The 16,701-nt window shown below is 41.0% G+C and overlaps 1 protein-coding gene across 1 annotated transcript in view; it reads left to right on the top strand.

The window, feature by feature from the left end:
* Positions 1-3,437: 3,437 nt before the first annotated feature.
* arhgap36 (Rho GTPase activating protein 36) overlaps positions 3,438-16,701 on the top strand; it is a 64,037-nt gene continuing 50,773 nt past the window's right edge. The window contains exon 1 of the mRNA XM_083993255.1: positions 3,438-3,672. Coding sequence (XP_083849381.1) covers positions 3,574-3,672 — 99 coding nt within the window. The 5' untranslated portion in view covers positions 3,438-3,573. The remainder of the gene's footprint in view (positions 3,673-16,701) is intronic.

Raw genomic sequence — 16,701 nt, 5'->3', positions numbered from 1 at the left:
ATCAACGGCTTTCAGGACGACCTCCAAGGTGACAATCCAACCAGAGGTTAAATACTTTGAACCCCCTATCAGCGTTGATAACTAACTAAAGAAACCTTTTGGTTGAGATGAAACATCTCCAAGAACCCAAAAGGCCAGTTGCCTTTGACTCGGGTACCTTGAAAACCAAGAAACGGTCTGGGAACTGTGCATCTCAGCCGCTCTACCCATCACTGTATTTCATAACTTTCCCTAATAAGCGTTTTCCATCTTTGTGATTAGGCGTGGAAATAATCTCTTCATCTTTGCAATTTTCATGAAGAGGTCTAACCCAAATCATGTGCCTTGGAGGACTGGAGCAAAGGTGTCCAAATACTTTTGGCCACATAAGTTTTCACAGAACCTGATACAGATTCATTGTCATGTCATTAGTTTATTGATTAAAAAAACAAAACACCAAATACTCCTTTAAAGGGTAGTTCAACATTTTGGCAAATTAGTCTTAGCAGTAGGTTCGTTACCTTTATTTGTCGGTGCAAGCTGTTTTTAGAACGGCGGAGCAGAGCCGCGACCTGCTCAGAGCTACACTACGGAGGCTCATGGGATTTCTTGGTTTCCCTCGTCAAACTCATCAAATACACAATCCAACTCCAAAATACTCTCGTGGACAAACCGCTGATGAGCGTTCCCATCTGGGTCAGTTTTTCAGCAAGCAGTCTCTGCATTTGCCTCTAAAACAACTCTGTCTGGTAACATTCGGTTATTATCTCATAGCGTGGTGAATGTGCAGGTCACAACTTGTCCACCAGAGCGTTTTGGAGTTGTTGGATTGTGTATTTGATGAGTTTGATGAGGGAAACCAAGAAATCCCATTAGCCTCCGTAGCGTAGCTCTGAGCAGCTCGTGGCTCTGCTCCGCCGTTTTAAAAATAGCTTGCATCGACAATTAAAGGTAGCGAACCTACTGCTAAGACTATAGGGATTATGGCAATGGGCCAATTTGCCAAAAATGTTGAACTATCCCTTTAAGATTTGTTGAAAGTCAAAGTTTGACTAAATAAGTTTAGAAAGCACCTTCTGAGGACATGTAGGTGAAATGTTTCTCTGTGAATTGAGATCAATGCAGCATGTGGCTTTTATTAAGAAGAAGTCAGTGATCAGGTTTCCAGCCCAGAGTGGGTCTGAAGTCAGATAGTCCATCCATTATGAACGTGCACTCTTCTGTTATAGCTGAAGACGGATGTTTCATAATTGGCTGCACTCGTCTCAGAGACGATGTTCACTCCAAATCAAACACACCTACTTATCTGTCCCTCTCTTCTCAGGGGCGTTCCTCTTTGTGCGAGTGTGTGTGTTCTTGTATTTCTGTCTTTGTGAGGACCATTGGCGGTTTTGAGCTATATGAGGACTTTCATTTTGGAAGGACATTTTTTAAAAATCTGATCTCTACTTCTTTTTTTAAAGTGAGAGAAACGTGGTTTTAGAGTCAGAGATAGAGTTTAGAGAGTCTAGGTTTCTGTTAGATACTTTGAATTCATTACAGCTCCCACAGATCCTCACAAGTATAGTATTGTGGTTTGTGTGGAAATACTGGAGTGTGAGTGTGGGTTCAGGTGGTCAATTGAGGCTGCTTCATGTTCCAGCTCTATAATGACATCCTCTCTGTTAATTGCATCCTTCCTATTTAGACACACAAACAGCATTCAAGTGGCTCCTGCTCTGTGCCCTCTCACTGTTTTCTTGTTGGGCTCTGGAGCCATCTACTGGACGAAAGACGTCACTGCGACCGTCACTGTGGAAGTTAGTGAGATGCACAAATATGATAACGGGTGAAATATCTGATCAATCAAATGAAATCTTCTCTATTACTATTACTATTACTAACTGCACCCTTCAAATTGCTTTTGTTTGAAATATAGAAGAATGTTTTAGTCTATACAGGTCCAGTATCTGTGCAACATGACGGTAAAATATTTCTTTATACAGGACCTGAGATAACTAATATTTATAGAGAGATATATACATGGGAAAAAGGATATATTTATATTTAAAAAACTAAACCCTCTTGTGATATATTCATTATACTTTTTTATTTTTAAAAATAACCTTTGAGCTTTGAGTAATTTACATTACTTCTCCGCAACTTAATTTGACAACAGTGGTATGAGTTTGCTAAGTAGGAGTTTGAGAGGAAAACAGCAGAGAGAACAGCTTCTCTATTAGTTAACTTTAATATAATTATCTTATTCAATGTGTTTTCTTACCTGCAGAGGACATAGATATTGAAAAGTGACTCTCTCTGGTTGTTACTGTTGATTGGGTGTGTCAGATAAGTGAAGCCCCTGTCTGTTGCACCTGTAACCACACCCACAACCTTGAGTACACCTGACCATCAGGGCAGTGCAGTGAGAGGCGAGACCACTAGAGGTCAGCAGGAACAAACTCTTCAGCTGCCGGTAAGTTGCTCTTTAAAGATCAAAGAGGAAGTAGACATGATGTTGATTCTGAACACTCTCTGGGACAAAAAAATAATAGAAAAACTGATTTTATAACAATTATCTTGATGAATTTCAAACATAAAGCATCAAATATTATTGTGATTAAATGGAAGCACATATAAATTAATCCATAACATGATGTGAACACATTATTTTAATGCCTGTGTTTGTCCTCTTATACAGATTATGTGGTGTAAACAGACTTAAACCTGTTTATATATAGATATTAGTAAAGGTCATGAACTGTTCGCACGATACAAGGCTGTGTGTGTGTGTGTGTGGCAAAGTGATTACTCTGACAAGTTTCATAATAAAATGCTTGAGTTTAATTACATTTCTCTCTTCATAGGCTTGCAGGTACACACAAGCTGTCTACATACACGCACACATTCTTTCTTTTTCTATCATCAGGGCCAAACTACCAAGCGCCACTCTTCCTGTTTCTGACAGTAGAGTGCACGACATGTTATCTATGACACACACATAACAGACACGCACACACAGACTTGCAGGGTGGCTGTGGCTAACACAGGAAGAACTGACAGCAATCTGCTTTCAACAGAAAGACAGAAAGACTCAGTCAGATGAGAATTTGGCTTCTCCTCCTGTTGAAGGTGCTTTTCAAATTAAAACACACTATATGACACTGATGAAGGAAAAAAAAGAGAAGGGATCAATTTTGCAGAGCAAAGGATGGTAAAAACAAAAAAAAGAAAAAGAAAAGATTAAATTAGTCTGGATGGAAAGAGGAAAAAATGAGAGGAAGTGGAACCAAAACAGAAAAAGGGAGGGACAAGGGACTGAAGTCATGTGGGGAGGAGGGAGAGAGAGAGAGAGTGGGGGAGGGAGGGAGGAGTAACGTCAAGTACAGCAGAGGAGAAGAGGAAGACGAGGGAGGAGGAGGAGAGAAGAGAGAAGAAGCAGTATCATTAGAGAGGGAGATCAAGCAACAGAGGGAGGAGAAAGAGTCAGAGGAGAAGAGGACGAACACTGAGGCTTTTTGTAAACATCAGGGCTATTTGGAGTACCTGTCAGGCCACGTGCACACACACACACACACACACAATCACACACACTTACGGACTCCTCACTCACTCATGCTCCTGCTGGATGGACCGACGCCGCTCACATCCACGCCTCCAGCTGTGCACGTAGGAGATCAACCTGTGCGAGCAGACATGCATTTCTACTATGTGGTGAGTAAAGTTAACACTTACAGTACTGTAGGTCCTGTGTGTGCGTGCATATGCGTGCATGCATGCGTGCGTGTTTCTGTTTTTGCACTCGTGTGTTTTTGTGTAGTGCTTCTTGTTGCCATGAAAACACAACATCTCTATTTCTCTTACTTTATGTGGTAGGCTATTTGCTGACAGGCTGTAAATCATATTGCTGTCAAAGCAAGAGATATTATGGAGAATTATGATGTTTTTTCTGCTTAAATATGTTTATACTGTAAAATATTTAGACTTTAAGTACAAGCAAATGCGTTTTCTTTCAACTTGTAATTGAAATTTGTCACTTTAACATGTAGGAATAAGAAGCAGCTCCATAGTTCCATGTTACATCCATGCTTTTCTTGCTTTAAACTCATCTGGATTCGTTTCCCAGTATGTTATTCCTGTGAATAAACAGTCAACACCCATCAGACATCGTTCATCATCAAAGTCAGATCACGTCGTACTTGGCTTGTGGATATTGTAAATGCTCCCCTGTGGATTTCAGATTGAGGGGCTCCACCTCTGTCAGTTTCATAGCTGTGGTTAAAAATAATCGTCCTCCGATGGATGGCAGAAACCCAAGAAAACCAAAAAAAAAGCCAATCAGTTGTTCCCCCTGGCCGGATGCCTATCTGTCTAACCAAAACTCAGGAAAATATATTCAAAAATATAAACACATAAGAATGAGAAGGAGTGCAGCTGTGGGCAAAGATGGTTTCCCTCCCTTTTTGTAACTAGATTTATTCCTGTTTATAAAAACCAAGACAGAAAGAGGCGGCAAGAGTTTGATTTCTGTACACCTTAACTTAACTATGTAGAGGCAATCTGAAACTATGGTGTAGGAACTTAATCTGCTAATCCTGTGCAACACTTTGGGTTAATTATATGAGATATTTTTAATGAGAAACATCTTTATATCAGCACTGGAAAATTTCAGCTTTGATCCTGTTGCATTGGTTGGAGCAGAGAGCGATTTATCCTGATTATGTAGTTCCAGGTGCTCAGTGATGAAAGTCCAACCCTGTGGTGCTGCATTGTCCCTTTATTGTTTCTTTACCATTTTTCTTCTCAGCGTTTTATTCATTATTTCAGCTGATATTGTCCACAGACACATAACTCATACTTAGTGTGAAGAATGATGCCGAACAGCTGATGCTTCACCTCGTGGCCTGTTGAACTTCACTGTGATGTGAGGTGACCCAGTGTAAATGAACATTATTAATGGAGCAGAAGCCCGCTGTGATTGTGGGGGAAACCTGAGAGCAGCCACGCAGACTTAAGAGTCAAAATGATTTCAAAGCTACATTAATCAATATTTTCTATGAAAAAAAAGAAAACAAAGGATTAAATGACTAAAAGCAGATGTATTTAAAAAAAAAACTCTGGCTCTGTTCTGCATTTTTGCTAGTTTTAGTTAACAGTTTAGCGTCTTTCAGCTTGTTTTGGTTTCATTGAGTCTCGCAATCTGTAGGCCTACCTGTTTTTCCCTGATAACCTTCTCACTTTAATTAGTCATGAACAACAATAGACTTAACAAAATTAAACTTAACAGGGGTTTATAGCCTATAAATATCCCCCCAAAACAAAATGTAGCCTACCTTTTGTTGGCTGCTTCTTTTTGACGGATAAAAACTGTAAACTGTAATTAGGAAGATTTTACCTCAGAAAACTGTATTTATCTGTTTGGGTTGTTCTGTAAGTGTTTTAAAATTTCTGTCTTTATCTCTTTCATGAGATTCGCTCGTTCTCTGGAGCAGGTTTTATGGGAGTTTTGCGCTAAACGCAACTGGACCAACTTCTCCTCACTCTGAGACAAGACAAGCCTCTTTACCTGACTCTCTGATTGGCCGAAACAGAACCCAATGAGCCAATAGGAATGTCAGATAATGAGGTATTTATGAGCAGCAGCTTTAATGTTTTGGTTCACTCCCATCAGTCACCTAGCAACAGGTAGCAGTTATTAGCTAGAGAGCTGTACTGGCTGTGCTAGCTAGGCTACTAGCTAGTGAAAATTAACGGGGAATTCAGCTCCATGGTAACAGCTAGAGTTTAATGAGGTGATAATGTTGGTGTTTCCTTTTACAGCTGCAGGCACTAACTAACTACTTGAAAGCACTGAGATGAGGAGGGTCATAGGTTCACACCAGTGGTTGTTGGTATTTTTGTTTCCTCTTGTGTTGAGTGTGAAACCTAAAACAGAAAAGTGTGAAGTGTCTGAGCTTTGCAGGAGGGAGGATGTAACACCACGGGGTGTTAATGTACGGCAACAACTGGTAGGTCAAACTCAATTACTGTTGTGTTACCTGTGTTTTAAGATTGGAAACTTTAGACTTGTGTTTTATTGAAACGTTTGTTTGTTTTTCTTGTAAATCCAAAATGTCAGACGTCCTTTAGGCTTCTGCTATTTACTCACTCAATAACATTGAGTTCAGCAGGATGGGACCTGTGTGTTGATGGTGTTGTTGTTGTTGTGGGGGAGTCATTATCTATTTAGCTTTGTTGTCTTTTACGCTCTATAGAAAAGCGGTAGACAATGGCGGTGCGATTCAGAAGATCTACTGTTTTTTAAAAGTGAAAGTTGGCTGAACGGAGGTTTTCCCACAGGCAGGTTGTGCATCAGTGATGAGCATCACACCATCCTCAAGATTATCGCCAAACCGTGGCGTTCAGCAAAGCAGAAAATGTGTTATCGTCATATTTTCGGTTGTGGTGCACAGTTGACCCATTTTCCTTTGACCTACTGCTTCTGCTACAGGTTTCGATTTAAGTTAAACCACAATTACGAGTGAGTAAGTGGTGAAGCGCATCTTCTGCTTGTTGCACATTGGGAAACTCTTTTGGTTTTGGTTGAAGGAAGGAACAAATGTCACAACTAAGACACAGAAATGTGGATTTGAAACTTGTCTCGTCTTGAGCTGACACTTACTGTATCTGAGTCCTTGATTTCTGGATCCCAAAACCTCAAAGTGTTGCCGAAGTACATGAAATTTGCTTCTGACTTTACCTGGAATCAAGTCCCTTGACTTAAAGTTACCATCACAGGCGGCACATTTTTGGCAAAATTATAAAAATCTGAGTATATCTGGTAAGTATTAGACAGTAATCGATGACATAAGTACTACCTTGACATATTGTTAATGACGAAATGTGGTCATCTGTGTAAGGAGCAGGGGCCAAAATGTGTCCAAATAAGTCTCGGCGGCGTTTGTGTCGTGCACTCGCGGTGCTACAGAGACACCAGGTCCGAGGCTCTGATCGCAGGTTTGGTTTTCAGCAGCGGTGTGTAAGGCAGAGAGCCTCCACTCTCCCACAAGTCATTTATCTAACATCACAATTAGTCCTAAGCCGTTTAATGATGGTAAAAATTAAAGATAAGATAAGTATCCTGCATAGTTCTGTGCTACTCCGATCAGAGCGGCGTCCCTATAGCAACAGTCTGTTTTACTTAGCAATAGTCTATTTAACGGTTTTGGTGATTCCTGATTGGACGGAGGGGGTGGGTGCTTATCAGTTGTGCAATATGAAAAAAAAAATCCTAAATCCAGCCGCCTGGGATGGTAACTTTAATTGGACTTTAGTGAGACTTGATTTATCTGAACCAAGACTCCCTAAAGACTCACCCAAGGGAAATCTGGTGATAGTTTTGGTTTTGAACTGCGAGAGAGGTTCAAAGACAGAAAGGTAAAAGGCAATTGACGACCTGGGATAAAGTTATGACTGTCCGATCATCACCAACTTGTGTCAAACTCTCTTTGCAAAAACTGATCAGGTCCCCACTCTTCTCCTTTGTCTCTTCTTTGGATGACAACGTACTGTATAGTCGTAGCCTTAAGGGTATTGTACTGCCTGTTTACGTCATCCTTGACATCAGAGCAGTGTGACACAGTCAGGCCTGCAGAAACCATAACACGGCTCGGTTTGTGGGAAGGTTTAGGGCTAGGGTTACTCTGGACTAGTTCTTGGTCTAACACAGTAACTATGGGACTGTATCAGTAGGAGGACTTTTCCTTGGTCTTGGATTGAGACATTAAATGTATGCTTTTGCCAAACCACACACCTCAGAAGATAATCCCCACACCTGTACATTACATTGAGTCAGTTATGTAACAACCACCACCAGTAAAGGAAAATGTTCAGATGCTGGAACGGGCCTCGAGTCATTTGCTTCTGTTTTGTCAATTATCTGCAGAAATAATGAAAAAAAAAAACTACAAAACCAGAAAAAATGCAAAAATTAAAATAAAAAACCGCAGATCTGGAAGCTGCCAGATGTGAGTTTTTTGGATGGATCTCTTTTTACTCTAATTTGGCGAAAGTTTTGCAGATGTGTGAAGTATGCGCTTGTGTAACCGACCGCCTGCAAGTGCAACAACGTGGTCATTTCATTAGGAATGAAGATTGAGAGCCTCTGCCATCTGCTGCGGAGCATCACTTGGCCACGGCCGACGAAACCGGGTCCAGCTAAATCTTAAAGTTAATAGCTCACATTTAGCTTTCCCTCTCTCTCTCAATCTCCTCTCTCCCTCTCTCCCTCTCTCTCTCTCTATGGTTCCTTCCTCTCAGACATTACCAGACAGCTGCATCACTTTTCTCTCAAACCATTATTTCTGCATCTGCCCATCTGTCATCTCTTGTTTCGCTCTCGGCAGAACCTTTCTTGCTCTCTCTTTCTTTTCTCTACTGTTACCACATCTCTCTCTCTCTCTCTCTCTCTCTCTCTCTCTCTCTCTCCACTGATCCCTCTGTCATGGGTACGTGCAGCTTGTACGGCTCAATCACATTTCTCGCTTGTCTTTTTGATTTGTGAAGCACAGTCGGCAAGAAAATGGCCAAATCCCCTTAAAGTTCTGATAAAGTCGTCGGGGTCGGAGCAGCGGCGGCGGAGCTGATCTCAGTAACTGTCGGTGTCGGTTTTCATCCTGTTGTTGAGATTATGAAGTGTCGAGTACGAGCTTGAAAGTTGAATGATGCTCGATTTTCCAGGTGTCAGTCGAGGTGTGGTTCCTGCTTCGAGTCTGAAAACCGATTTAGAAGCCTTTGTGAATGATTCTGTCCTCCACCAGGAAAACATGGAGTAAATGAGCTTTTAAATCTGGTGTCGACATGAGTGGTGAAGTTGTTTTTGTTGCCCCTCTGCTTTTCTGAGGCTGCTGAATTACAGACTTATTGATAGTTAAGTTTCCAAAAATTAATAACGTACCAAAACAGTCGAGGTCTGTTTTTACTGGAACTATTTTCCTCGTCAGAAATTGTCCTGAACTCTGTTTGACAAGACAGAAAGAAGGAAGGGGGGCTGTTAAAATGAAACAATCAAAACAAAAGAGCCTCATCTCAAGTCAAAATTAAGTTATTAAGGAAAAATGTAAGTTTCATAACCATTAAGCTGAGGAAGATCATGCAGTGTGGCTAAAAGCTGAAAGGAAATAAAAGGCCTTCGAGGATGTGATGGTTTTGCTCAGAGACTCAAAACACCATCAACCACTTTCAACCTCAATCAATAGGCTTTATGCACAGCTCTAATCAGTTTGTCCAATAATGTAAGACAGGAAATAAAGGAGCCTGTTTAAGTTGAGGAAGTAGTGGAGCTGTGCATAAAGCCTTCTCAAAATTCACAAGGCGACCTCCTCCTGGTTCATCTTATCCAATCATGGCATCACCAGTCACTGTCGTCAGTGAACCGTCAAGTCTTTCCTGACTGAACGAGATTAACGTTAAGAGAAAAAGGAGGAGGAGCCAACATGACAACCATCTCGCTACGTTTCCTGTCACATACTAAAAAAAGACACACTTAAGCAAAAGCTGCAAATGAAAAATCTTCATACATGAGGTTTGAAGTTTGGAAGAACAGGTATGAATTTGATCACACAAGTGTTGTTCCATTGTTTTCAACTGTGATTAATTGTCTTTAGCGTGAATTATCATCTTTCACTGACTGTCATACTCTTATTTATGTAGATAAGAAATGCTGAACAGTTAAACTGAGTAGACACAGTGCAAAAATAGACATATCCCCAAAAAATGAGTAATTTGAAAGAAATTCTTCTCCTCTTCTTGTTTCCATCTCTTTCTATCACTTTGCTGCTCTGTGATTTATGCACAAAGTGTGAATCTTGCGTCACAAACTGCCTCAGGAGTGAAACGTCTCTTCATTTTATGGCCTTTATTTATCTCTGGCGAAGTCGCAGAACGCAGTGTGACGTTTAAAAAAAAAAAAAAAAAGGATCTTTTTCAGGAATGGGATGATCTCTTCCTCTTCTGCTGCTGCTGCTGCTGCTGCTACTGCTAAGGATGTTGCCCAACGTCTTGGATGCTGTGCGTAGTAATGAGCACCATATGTCACATGATGGGATGGGATGGGGGAAGATGAAGCTGCATAGTATAGAGAGAGTGAGGTGGAAACAGTAGAGATTTAGAGGGGTGATGGTGTGATACGGGGGAGGGGCGTGGGTGGGTCGTTGGGTCGTCACTGGTGAAAACTGAGAGGAAACTTGAGAGTGGGAGTTAACAGAGGGATCCTCTGACCTCAGGCTCCCACCAACAACCTCCAGATCCTCTCCAGTGTCACCTCCGCTTCTTCTCGGGTTTCTTCTTCTCAGATACACCCACTGGAGAGTCCCGTCCATTTCTGCTGTTCTTCAGTCTCTTAAAGAGTCGACCAGGTGGGAAACACACAAGGACTCTCTACCTCTACCTCTACCTCTCTACCTGAGCACAATGAAAGCCGGTCTTGCGAAGGTAAGACGCTAAAAAAAGTTCAGCAGCAATACTGTACTACCTATCCATAAATCTGAGCGCTGAGACAGGGTTGTGTTGTTGTGTCGCCAAAGGCTTTGGAAAATCCTAATTGATGTATTTTTAAAACCTCTAACTCATCGTTGGTGCTCAGTATTTCCAACGTTGGCTTCTCGCTACCCTTTCTGTCCATGCACAGCCCTGTCTGTGTAAATGATCTTTCTCACATTGTGCAATCACTAACTCAGATCCCATGATTTGTGTTTGTTGTTGGTGCCCTCACAGAGATGATAGGGGATGTTTTTGTCTGTTTTTCCTGTTTTGACACTTGGTAAGGTGAAGATGGTGGTTTTTAAGAGTTCAGTTTGTTGTTAAGTGATTTGTTTCCGCTGTTCCTTTTGTGGATCATTTGTCTGCTTCGGTGCAGTTTTGCCTCCAACTTTTTTGACCAGGTCTCCAAGTTGAGGTGTTGCAAGTGGGTCAATTCACAAAATAATCCAATTTGGGTCAAAGGATGTAAATTAAACAGTGGAATTAATTAACCTCTCACCTTAAGGCCTGTTGCTGTGATTGGCCAACACCTGGAATCTTTTATCTTTTATCTTGGTGTCACTGCACCACATGTTGTTTACCCATTCCCTATCTCAGTCTGATTGTGGCTCAACCATTACTTTCATGGCAACCAATATCCAGTACCAACATGAAAACACATATTTGGTCTCCAGATTGTTATGGAGTTGGGAAATTTTTTGAGATTTTGAGAAGTGGGACCACTTGAGCTGATGTTTCTGTTTTGTCTGTCCCGAAGCTGTAATTCTTCAAAGGTGGGTTATAGATATAGGCTATAGTTTCAATGTTTTTAAAAGGGTTAGCAGCTTCCCGAAGCAGCTTGGTAATGTAGTTTTCTAGAAAAAGGTGCATTTGTTGGCGACTACATTCAGTTGTGGATTAAAGGAGACATATTATGCCCCCTTACTACAAATTAAAATAGTTCCCAGGTGTCTTAAAGACATATCTGTGACATGCTTTGGTCAAATTACCCCAAGGATCAAACATCACAGCTCTTTTCATACTCTCAAACCAGCCCTGTTCCTAACGGCTGGTTTCAGTGCCTGTCCCTTTAAATGCAAATGAACCACTGCTTGCCCCACCCCTTCTACCGGTCCCAGGTAGGGGTGGTATTATGCAAAATTTCAACCTAGGGAGCCTGCACATTTTTTGGTCAATGCTCACATTTTGGGGGCCAGAAGGCAAGACAAACACCCAAATATATGTTAAAGAGCCGTCAAAAAGTGACATTTCCATAATATGTCCCCTTTAATACATAACTGGTGAGCTAACAGGAACACGAGGCCACCATTGACAAGATCCATTATTGTTGGATGTATAGTATTCCCATAAAGCTTTGGCAGTTTGTATAGTGGCAAGGACTCATGGGAAATGTAGTTGTTGAAAGAGAATCATAGATGATTAAACTTCACTGTCTGGTGGATTCATCTTTAAATGACCTAATGAATTAATGATTGAATGAATGTCAGTGAGGGGTGACGGGACTTTAATGTTTTCACCAGAGATAAGTCTGTGATTGAGACGATGGCTGTAAACGAGCAGTGGTGCAGTTTCACTGAGATAAGATATGGCTTGAACCTTGTGGGTGGTAGCTACATACACCGACTGATTAATTTCCTCAGCGCTGCTCTATTAACGATCAATGCTGTGATTTCCTGAACGTCACTGTGATCATCTGATTGGTTGGATTCACGCTGGGTCACGTCGACCTCGGCCCAGATTAACATAACTCAACCGCTGGCAGATGGAAAACCCAGTAAATGTGTTTTAATATTTAACATTTGTATGAATCGTCTCTCTCCACTGTTTCTCTGGAGATGCCTTCAAGGTTTTTCTGTGCAGCTGGTGTGTGTGTGGTCATCCATGTGTGTGTATGTGTTTGCATGTGTGTGTGTGTGTGTGTGTGTAGCTGCAGCAGTGGTTAGCGAGCCAGTGCCAGGGTGCCTTCAGGGTGTCCTCATAAACAGACTCTAATCTCCCATCAGTCGTGCTCGGAGTTACATAACCAGCTGCACAGTGGGTACGTCCAGCTGCAGAGACCAGAGAAAAACTCACATCTGTGTTAAAACGGTTAATGTTCTTCTCACACACACACACACACACACACACACACACACACACACACACACACACACACACACACACACACACACACACACACACACACATACATCACAGGACGTCATTGCAACACATTCAGTCAGAGTTGGCGCTCATTGAGTCATTTATTATCATGTTTTATTGTGAGCTCTGTCTTCTTCTGCAGCGTCACATTAATAATCATGTGTGGACGGCGGCAATGATGATTAGATGAAGTAACTCTGTTCTAGTGCAAATTTGGATGATTATGTGAGAGTTGAAATGACTTAATATTGATGGTACAATATGTCCACAAGTGGTTATGTATAGTTACTGCGGTGAGGATATGAGTTGAGCGTGTGTGAGCAGCACTGATGGACAAGATATGAAACGGTTTCTCAATCACCTGAAATTATATTTTTCATATAAGCCCTCCTGGGTTTCATACTTCCCCTTTGCACATCCCAGTAATGTTGATTGTTCATGTTGTTGTTTTTTTTATATGATATTGTTTGTGCTAAATAAAATATATCTGTGGCATTTCTGCACTTGGCTAAAAAAAAAGACATGTGATATGAGCATATGTGTGATGAGCTGATAGTGATGTATCAGCTGAGCTTCAGATGAGCTGTGACCCTCTGAGTCTGAGCTGCCTGCGCTGCATTTAATCCTCACGCAAGTTGAAAGTGAGACTGATACCTTACCATATACAATTATAAGATTGTATACAAAAAAAAAAAAAATATATATTATATAAGATTTATACAGTATAGCTAAGCACCTTTCAGGACACAGTAAATAAAAACAGTCAGAAACATCAACAAGATAGACAATGTAGGAGTTGAATAAGGAAATATAAAACAGAACAATATGTAGCCTATGTACACTGTTGCTTTTGTTTTTTTTAGACACATTCCTCTTTTATTCCTATTTATACACATCAGTAATCATTACACTTCCTCTATCAAGAATAAATCACATTGTCACAATCATTTCATGAGAAGAGGTAAAAAGAAAAGTAGTGTATCTACCCATGTACCTGTATACATACAGTATACATAACAAAATGTGATAGGAATTTCTATATATGACAATATAAATGCAGAAAATATGTATTTTAAATATAAACTGGAACAATCCTCCACTTATATTGAAGACATAGTGCAGGTTAAATATGAATATATTGTATATTCATCCCAAAGCCTATATAGATTTTGTATAGAGTAGGGTCCAGAAATCTTAGGCCAATTGACCAGAATGAGAGGATATAGGTTTTTCATAGATATTTGAAATTAATACGAAAAACCTATATTAGCATACATAAGTTAGAGTATTTTAATATGTATAACATGTATGGTTTTAATAAATTTGCATGTAACAAATAATCAATATATCGATGTCAATATAAAATACATGATCACAACATATAAAAAGTAATATACATCTTCATATAGGATTATTATATGTGATAATACTAATGTCAGCATCACTCTTATTACGTCATATGTTACATTTCACTACAGCATGTGTTTATTCACATGTACGGCCACGTTAGCACATTGAGGACAATTAGAGGTAATTGTGCCTGTGATTGGTCTTTAATAAGCGAAGGATGTTCTGTTCTCGACTGTTAAACCTCCTGAATGTGGGAGCCAAATCTTTATCATTATTATTATTGTTGTTTCGGCTCATCAAACTCTCAGAGGGATTTTTCTCACCACATAGAGAAGAGGCTGATTCGTTGTTGTGAGTTTTGTCTCTAGGATTCACGCGGGCGATGCTCGTTGCCATGTGGCAGTTTGACAGAGCGAGGACCGTTGTGAATTCTGGCACGCTGACCCGCGAGAGGAGTCTGAGGGTTTACTGATAATAAAGCTGTCTTTGCTGATAGCTGCTGTTGTATCGTGAAGAAATCCCACTATAAAGACCAAATGAACCACAGAGCTCGGTCGATTTTCAAAAAAAATTTATCAATGAGCTGAGCTGTTGCATCCATCTTGCTTCTGTAAACACACTGCTGATCCTTTATTTAATAATGTTTAGTAAAAAAAAAAAGAAAGAAAAAATACAGTATCCAGCTGTGCCAGCACATTATTGAACCCTTTAACAATGAAACTATGTTTTTAAAGCTCTATATTCTCCTCTTCACTGGTGAGAAGATATATTAGTTTAAAGAACAAGCTTCTTTCTGGAGGTTGGTGTCAGCCAATCAGAGCAGAGGATGCTCTGATCCGCTCTTCTGATTGGTTGGCTTATTTTCTGAGTGATCCAATGAAAATGTAGCAGATTTCAGAATAAAACACTCAGAGAAACCAAATTGTGCAACAAGTGTTGGATGGTGGGTCCAGGTGTTGGTGGGTGGCTGCTTAGTTGTGACATCACAAAGTGACAGGAAGTCCTGATGGCTGTTTCGGCTCAGTTTCTGAATACAGGCTGTGTGCATTTCTCTGTGGACTGAGGCTTTGATACTTTCACAGTATTAATATAGAACCTACAGCTGCTTTATAATCACACTACACATGGACATCTACCTTTATACCATATGGAGCTTTAATATAAACATCTACCTTTATACCATATGGAGCTTTAATATAAACATCTACCTTTATACCGTATGGAGCTTTAACACAAACGTCTGCAGTAGGTCCAACGGCCTGTTCATGGGATTTGTTTGCAGGAGAAAAATTAAGAGCAATCCTTTTACCTCATTTTCCACTTTGATATTTGAGGAAAATTTGCATCACATTTCCCTGTTTAAGTGTTAAAGTTCATTTCCTTGTCCGAATTTAGGGTCTAAGAATAGAATGTGTTGTTTTTGTAGGGCTGTAAAACAGACTTGACTGTAAAAGTTAAAGTTGTGTGTGTGTGTGTGTGGAGTCGGGGAAATGGTAGAGCAGCTTGTTAATCAGTAGCTGAAGAGACACTAATCACTCTGTACTCCGGAAAGCATGGATAACATCTGAGTCGTGTGTGCGTGTGTGTGCAAGTATGTGTGTTTTAACGTGTGCATGCATGTGCAGGCCACTCGCATTGCATGTCGAGATGTGTGTGTGTGTATATGCATAAATTCTGCAGGCATTTCCATGTGTGTGTGTGTGTGTGTGGCAAGACCTGTGCTGAATTATGACAGGAAAACCACACGATTCCCACTTTCTTAACCCTCGGTGTGTTTAGTCTCCATGTAAATCTGGGGCGAGGGGCAGGAAAGAAAACAATGGAAAGTGGAGGAGACAGTTTCCATCTTTTTTTCCCCCTTCTCTCGCTCTTTTGCATTTGTCTTTGTGTTTATATTGTGTGAAGTGAGTCAGAAATCCAGGCATCAGAGAGCCAGACCTACTTCTTCACATATATCAATCTTCTTACGCCTGCTGTGTGAGTCTGTGCGTCGACTCTGCGGCTTCACTGTAAATCTCCCCGTACGTCAGCGTCTGATTTATGGACATCTGAGGCTGGAGGATCGCTCCAGACCGCTGCTCACGGAGCTCAGGCCGACTGAGGACACTCCCTCCCCGAGAGGCTGACTGTAGCTGGGCCACGTCGCTCTGCAGGCTCCAGCCAGACGGCCTCACCTGGAGCATTGTTCTGGGTCGTGTTGTGCAGGTATCAGAACAGCATTAAAGGGATAGTTCACCCAAAATTCAAATTTCACTCATTATCTACTCACCCTCATGTCGACTAAAGGCTGTGAGAAGTTTCAGAGTCCTCCGTGCCTTCTCTGAGTTACGGGGGGGGTCCGTGCAGCAGTATTTGTCCATATAATGGTTGTGAATGGTGCTCACTTTTCTTCGTCCAAAAAGACACACCAAAAAAACATCCAAATACCTCCATACTGCTCGTCTGTAATGTCCCTCTTGTATTGAAGCCCTGACATGAGAAATTGTTCCGCAGACACAGGAAGAGCAGTGAACTGAGACACTGGGAGCTTCCGCTACAAACAAGCTTAAACCAACACTAAGGAACTTTTCAACCTTCATATAATATTTTCATACCTTCTGTGATGGTACATCGACTTACAACAGGTTGAATGTATCATTATGGTCTGTATCGCCTTCACTGGCACTAAGCAGCTTTGAGGAGCATGGTAGGAACCCGGCTCTCACTTAAGTTTCACTTTCACTTTCACGAGTC

This window comes from Trachurus trachurus (assembly GCF_905171665.1).
Source record: "Trachurus trachurus genome assembly, chromosome: 18".
Lineage (NCBI taxonomy): Eukaryota > Metazoa > Chordata > Actinopteri > Carangiformes > Carangidae > Trachurus > Trachurus trachurus.
Note: the sequence above shows the minus strand (reverse complement) of the source record. Positions and strands in the feature narration are given on the sequence as shown.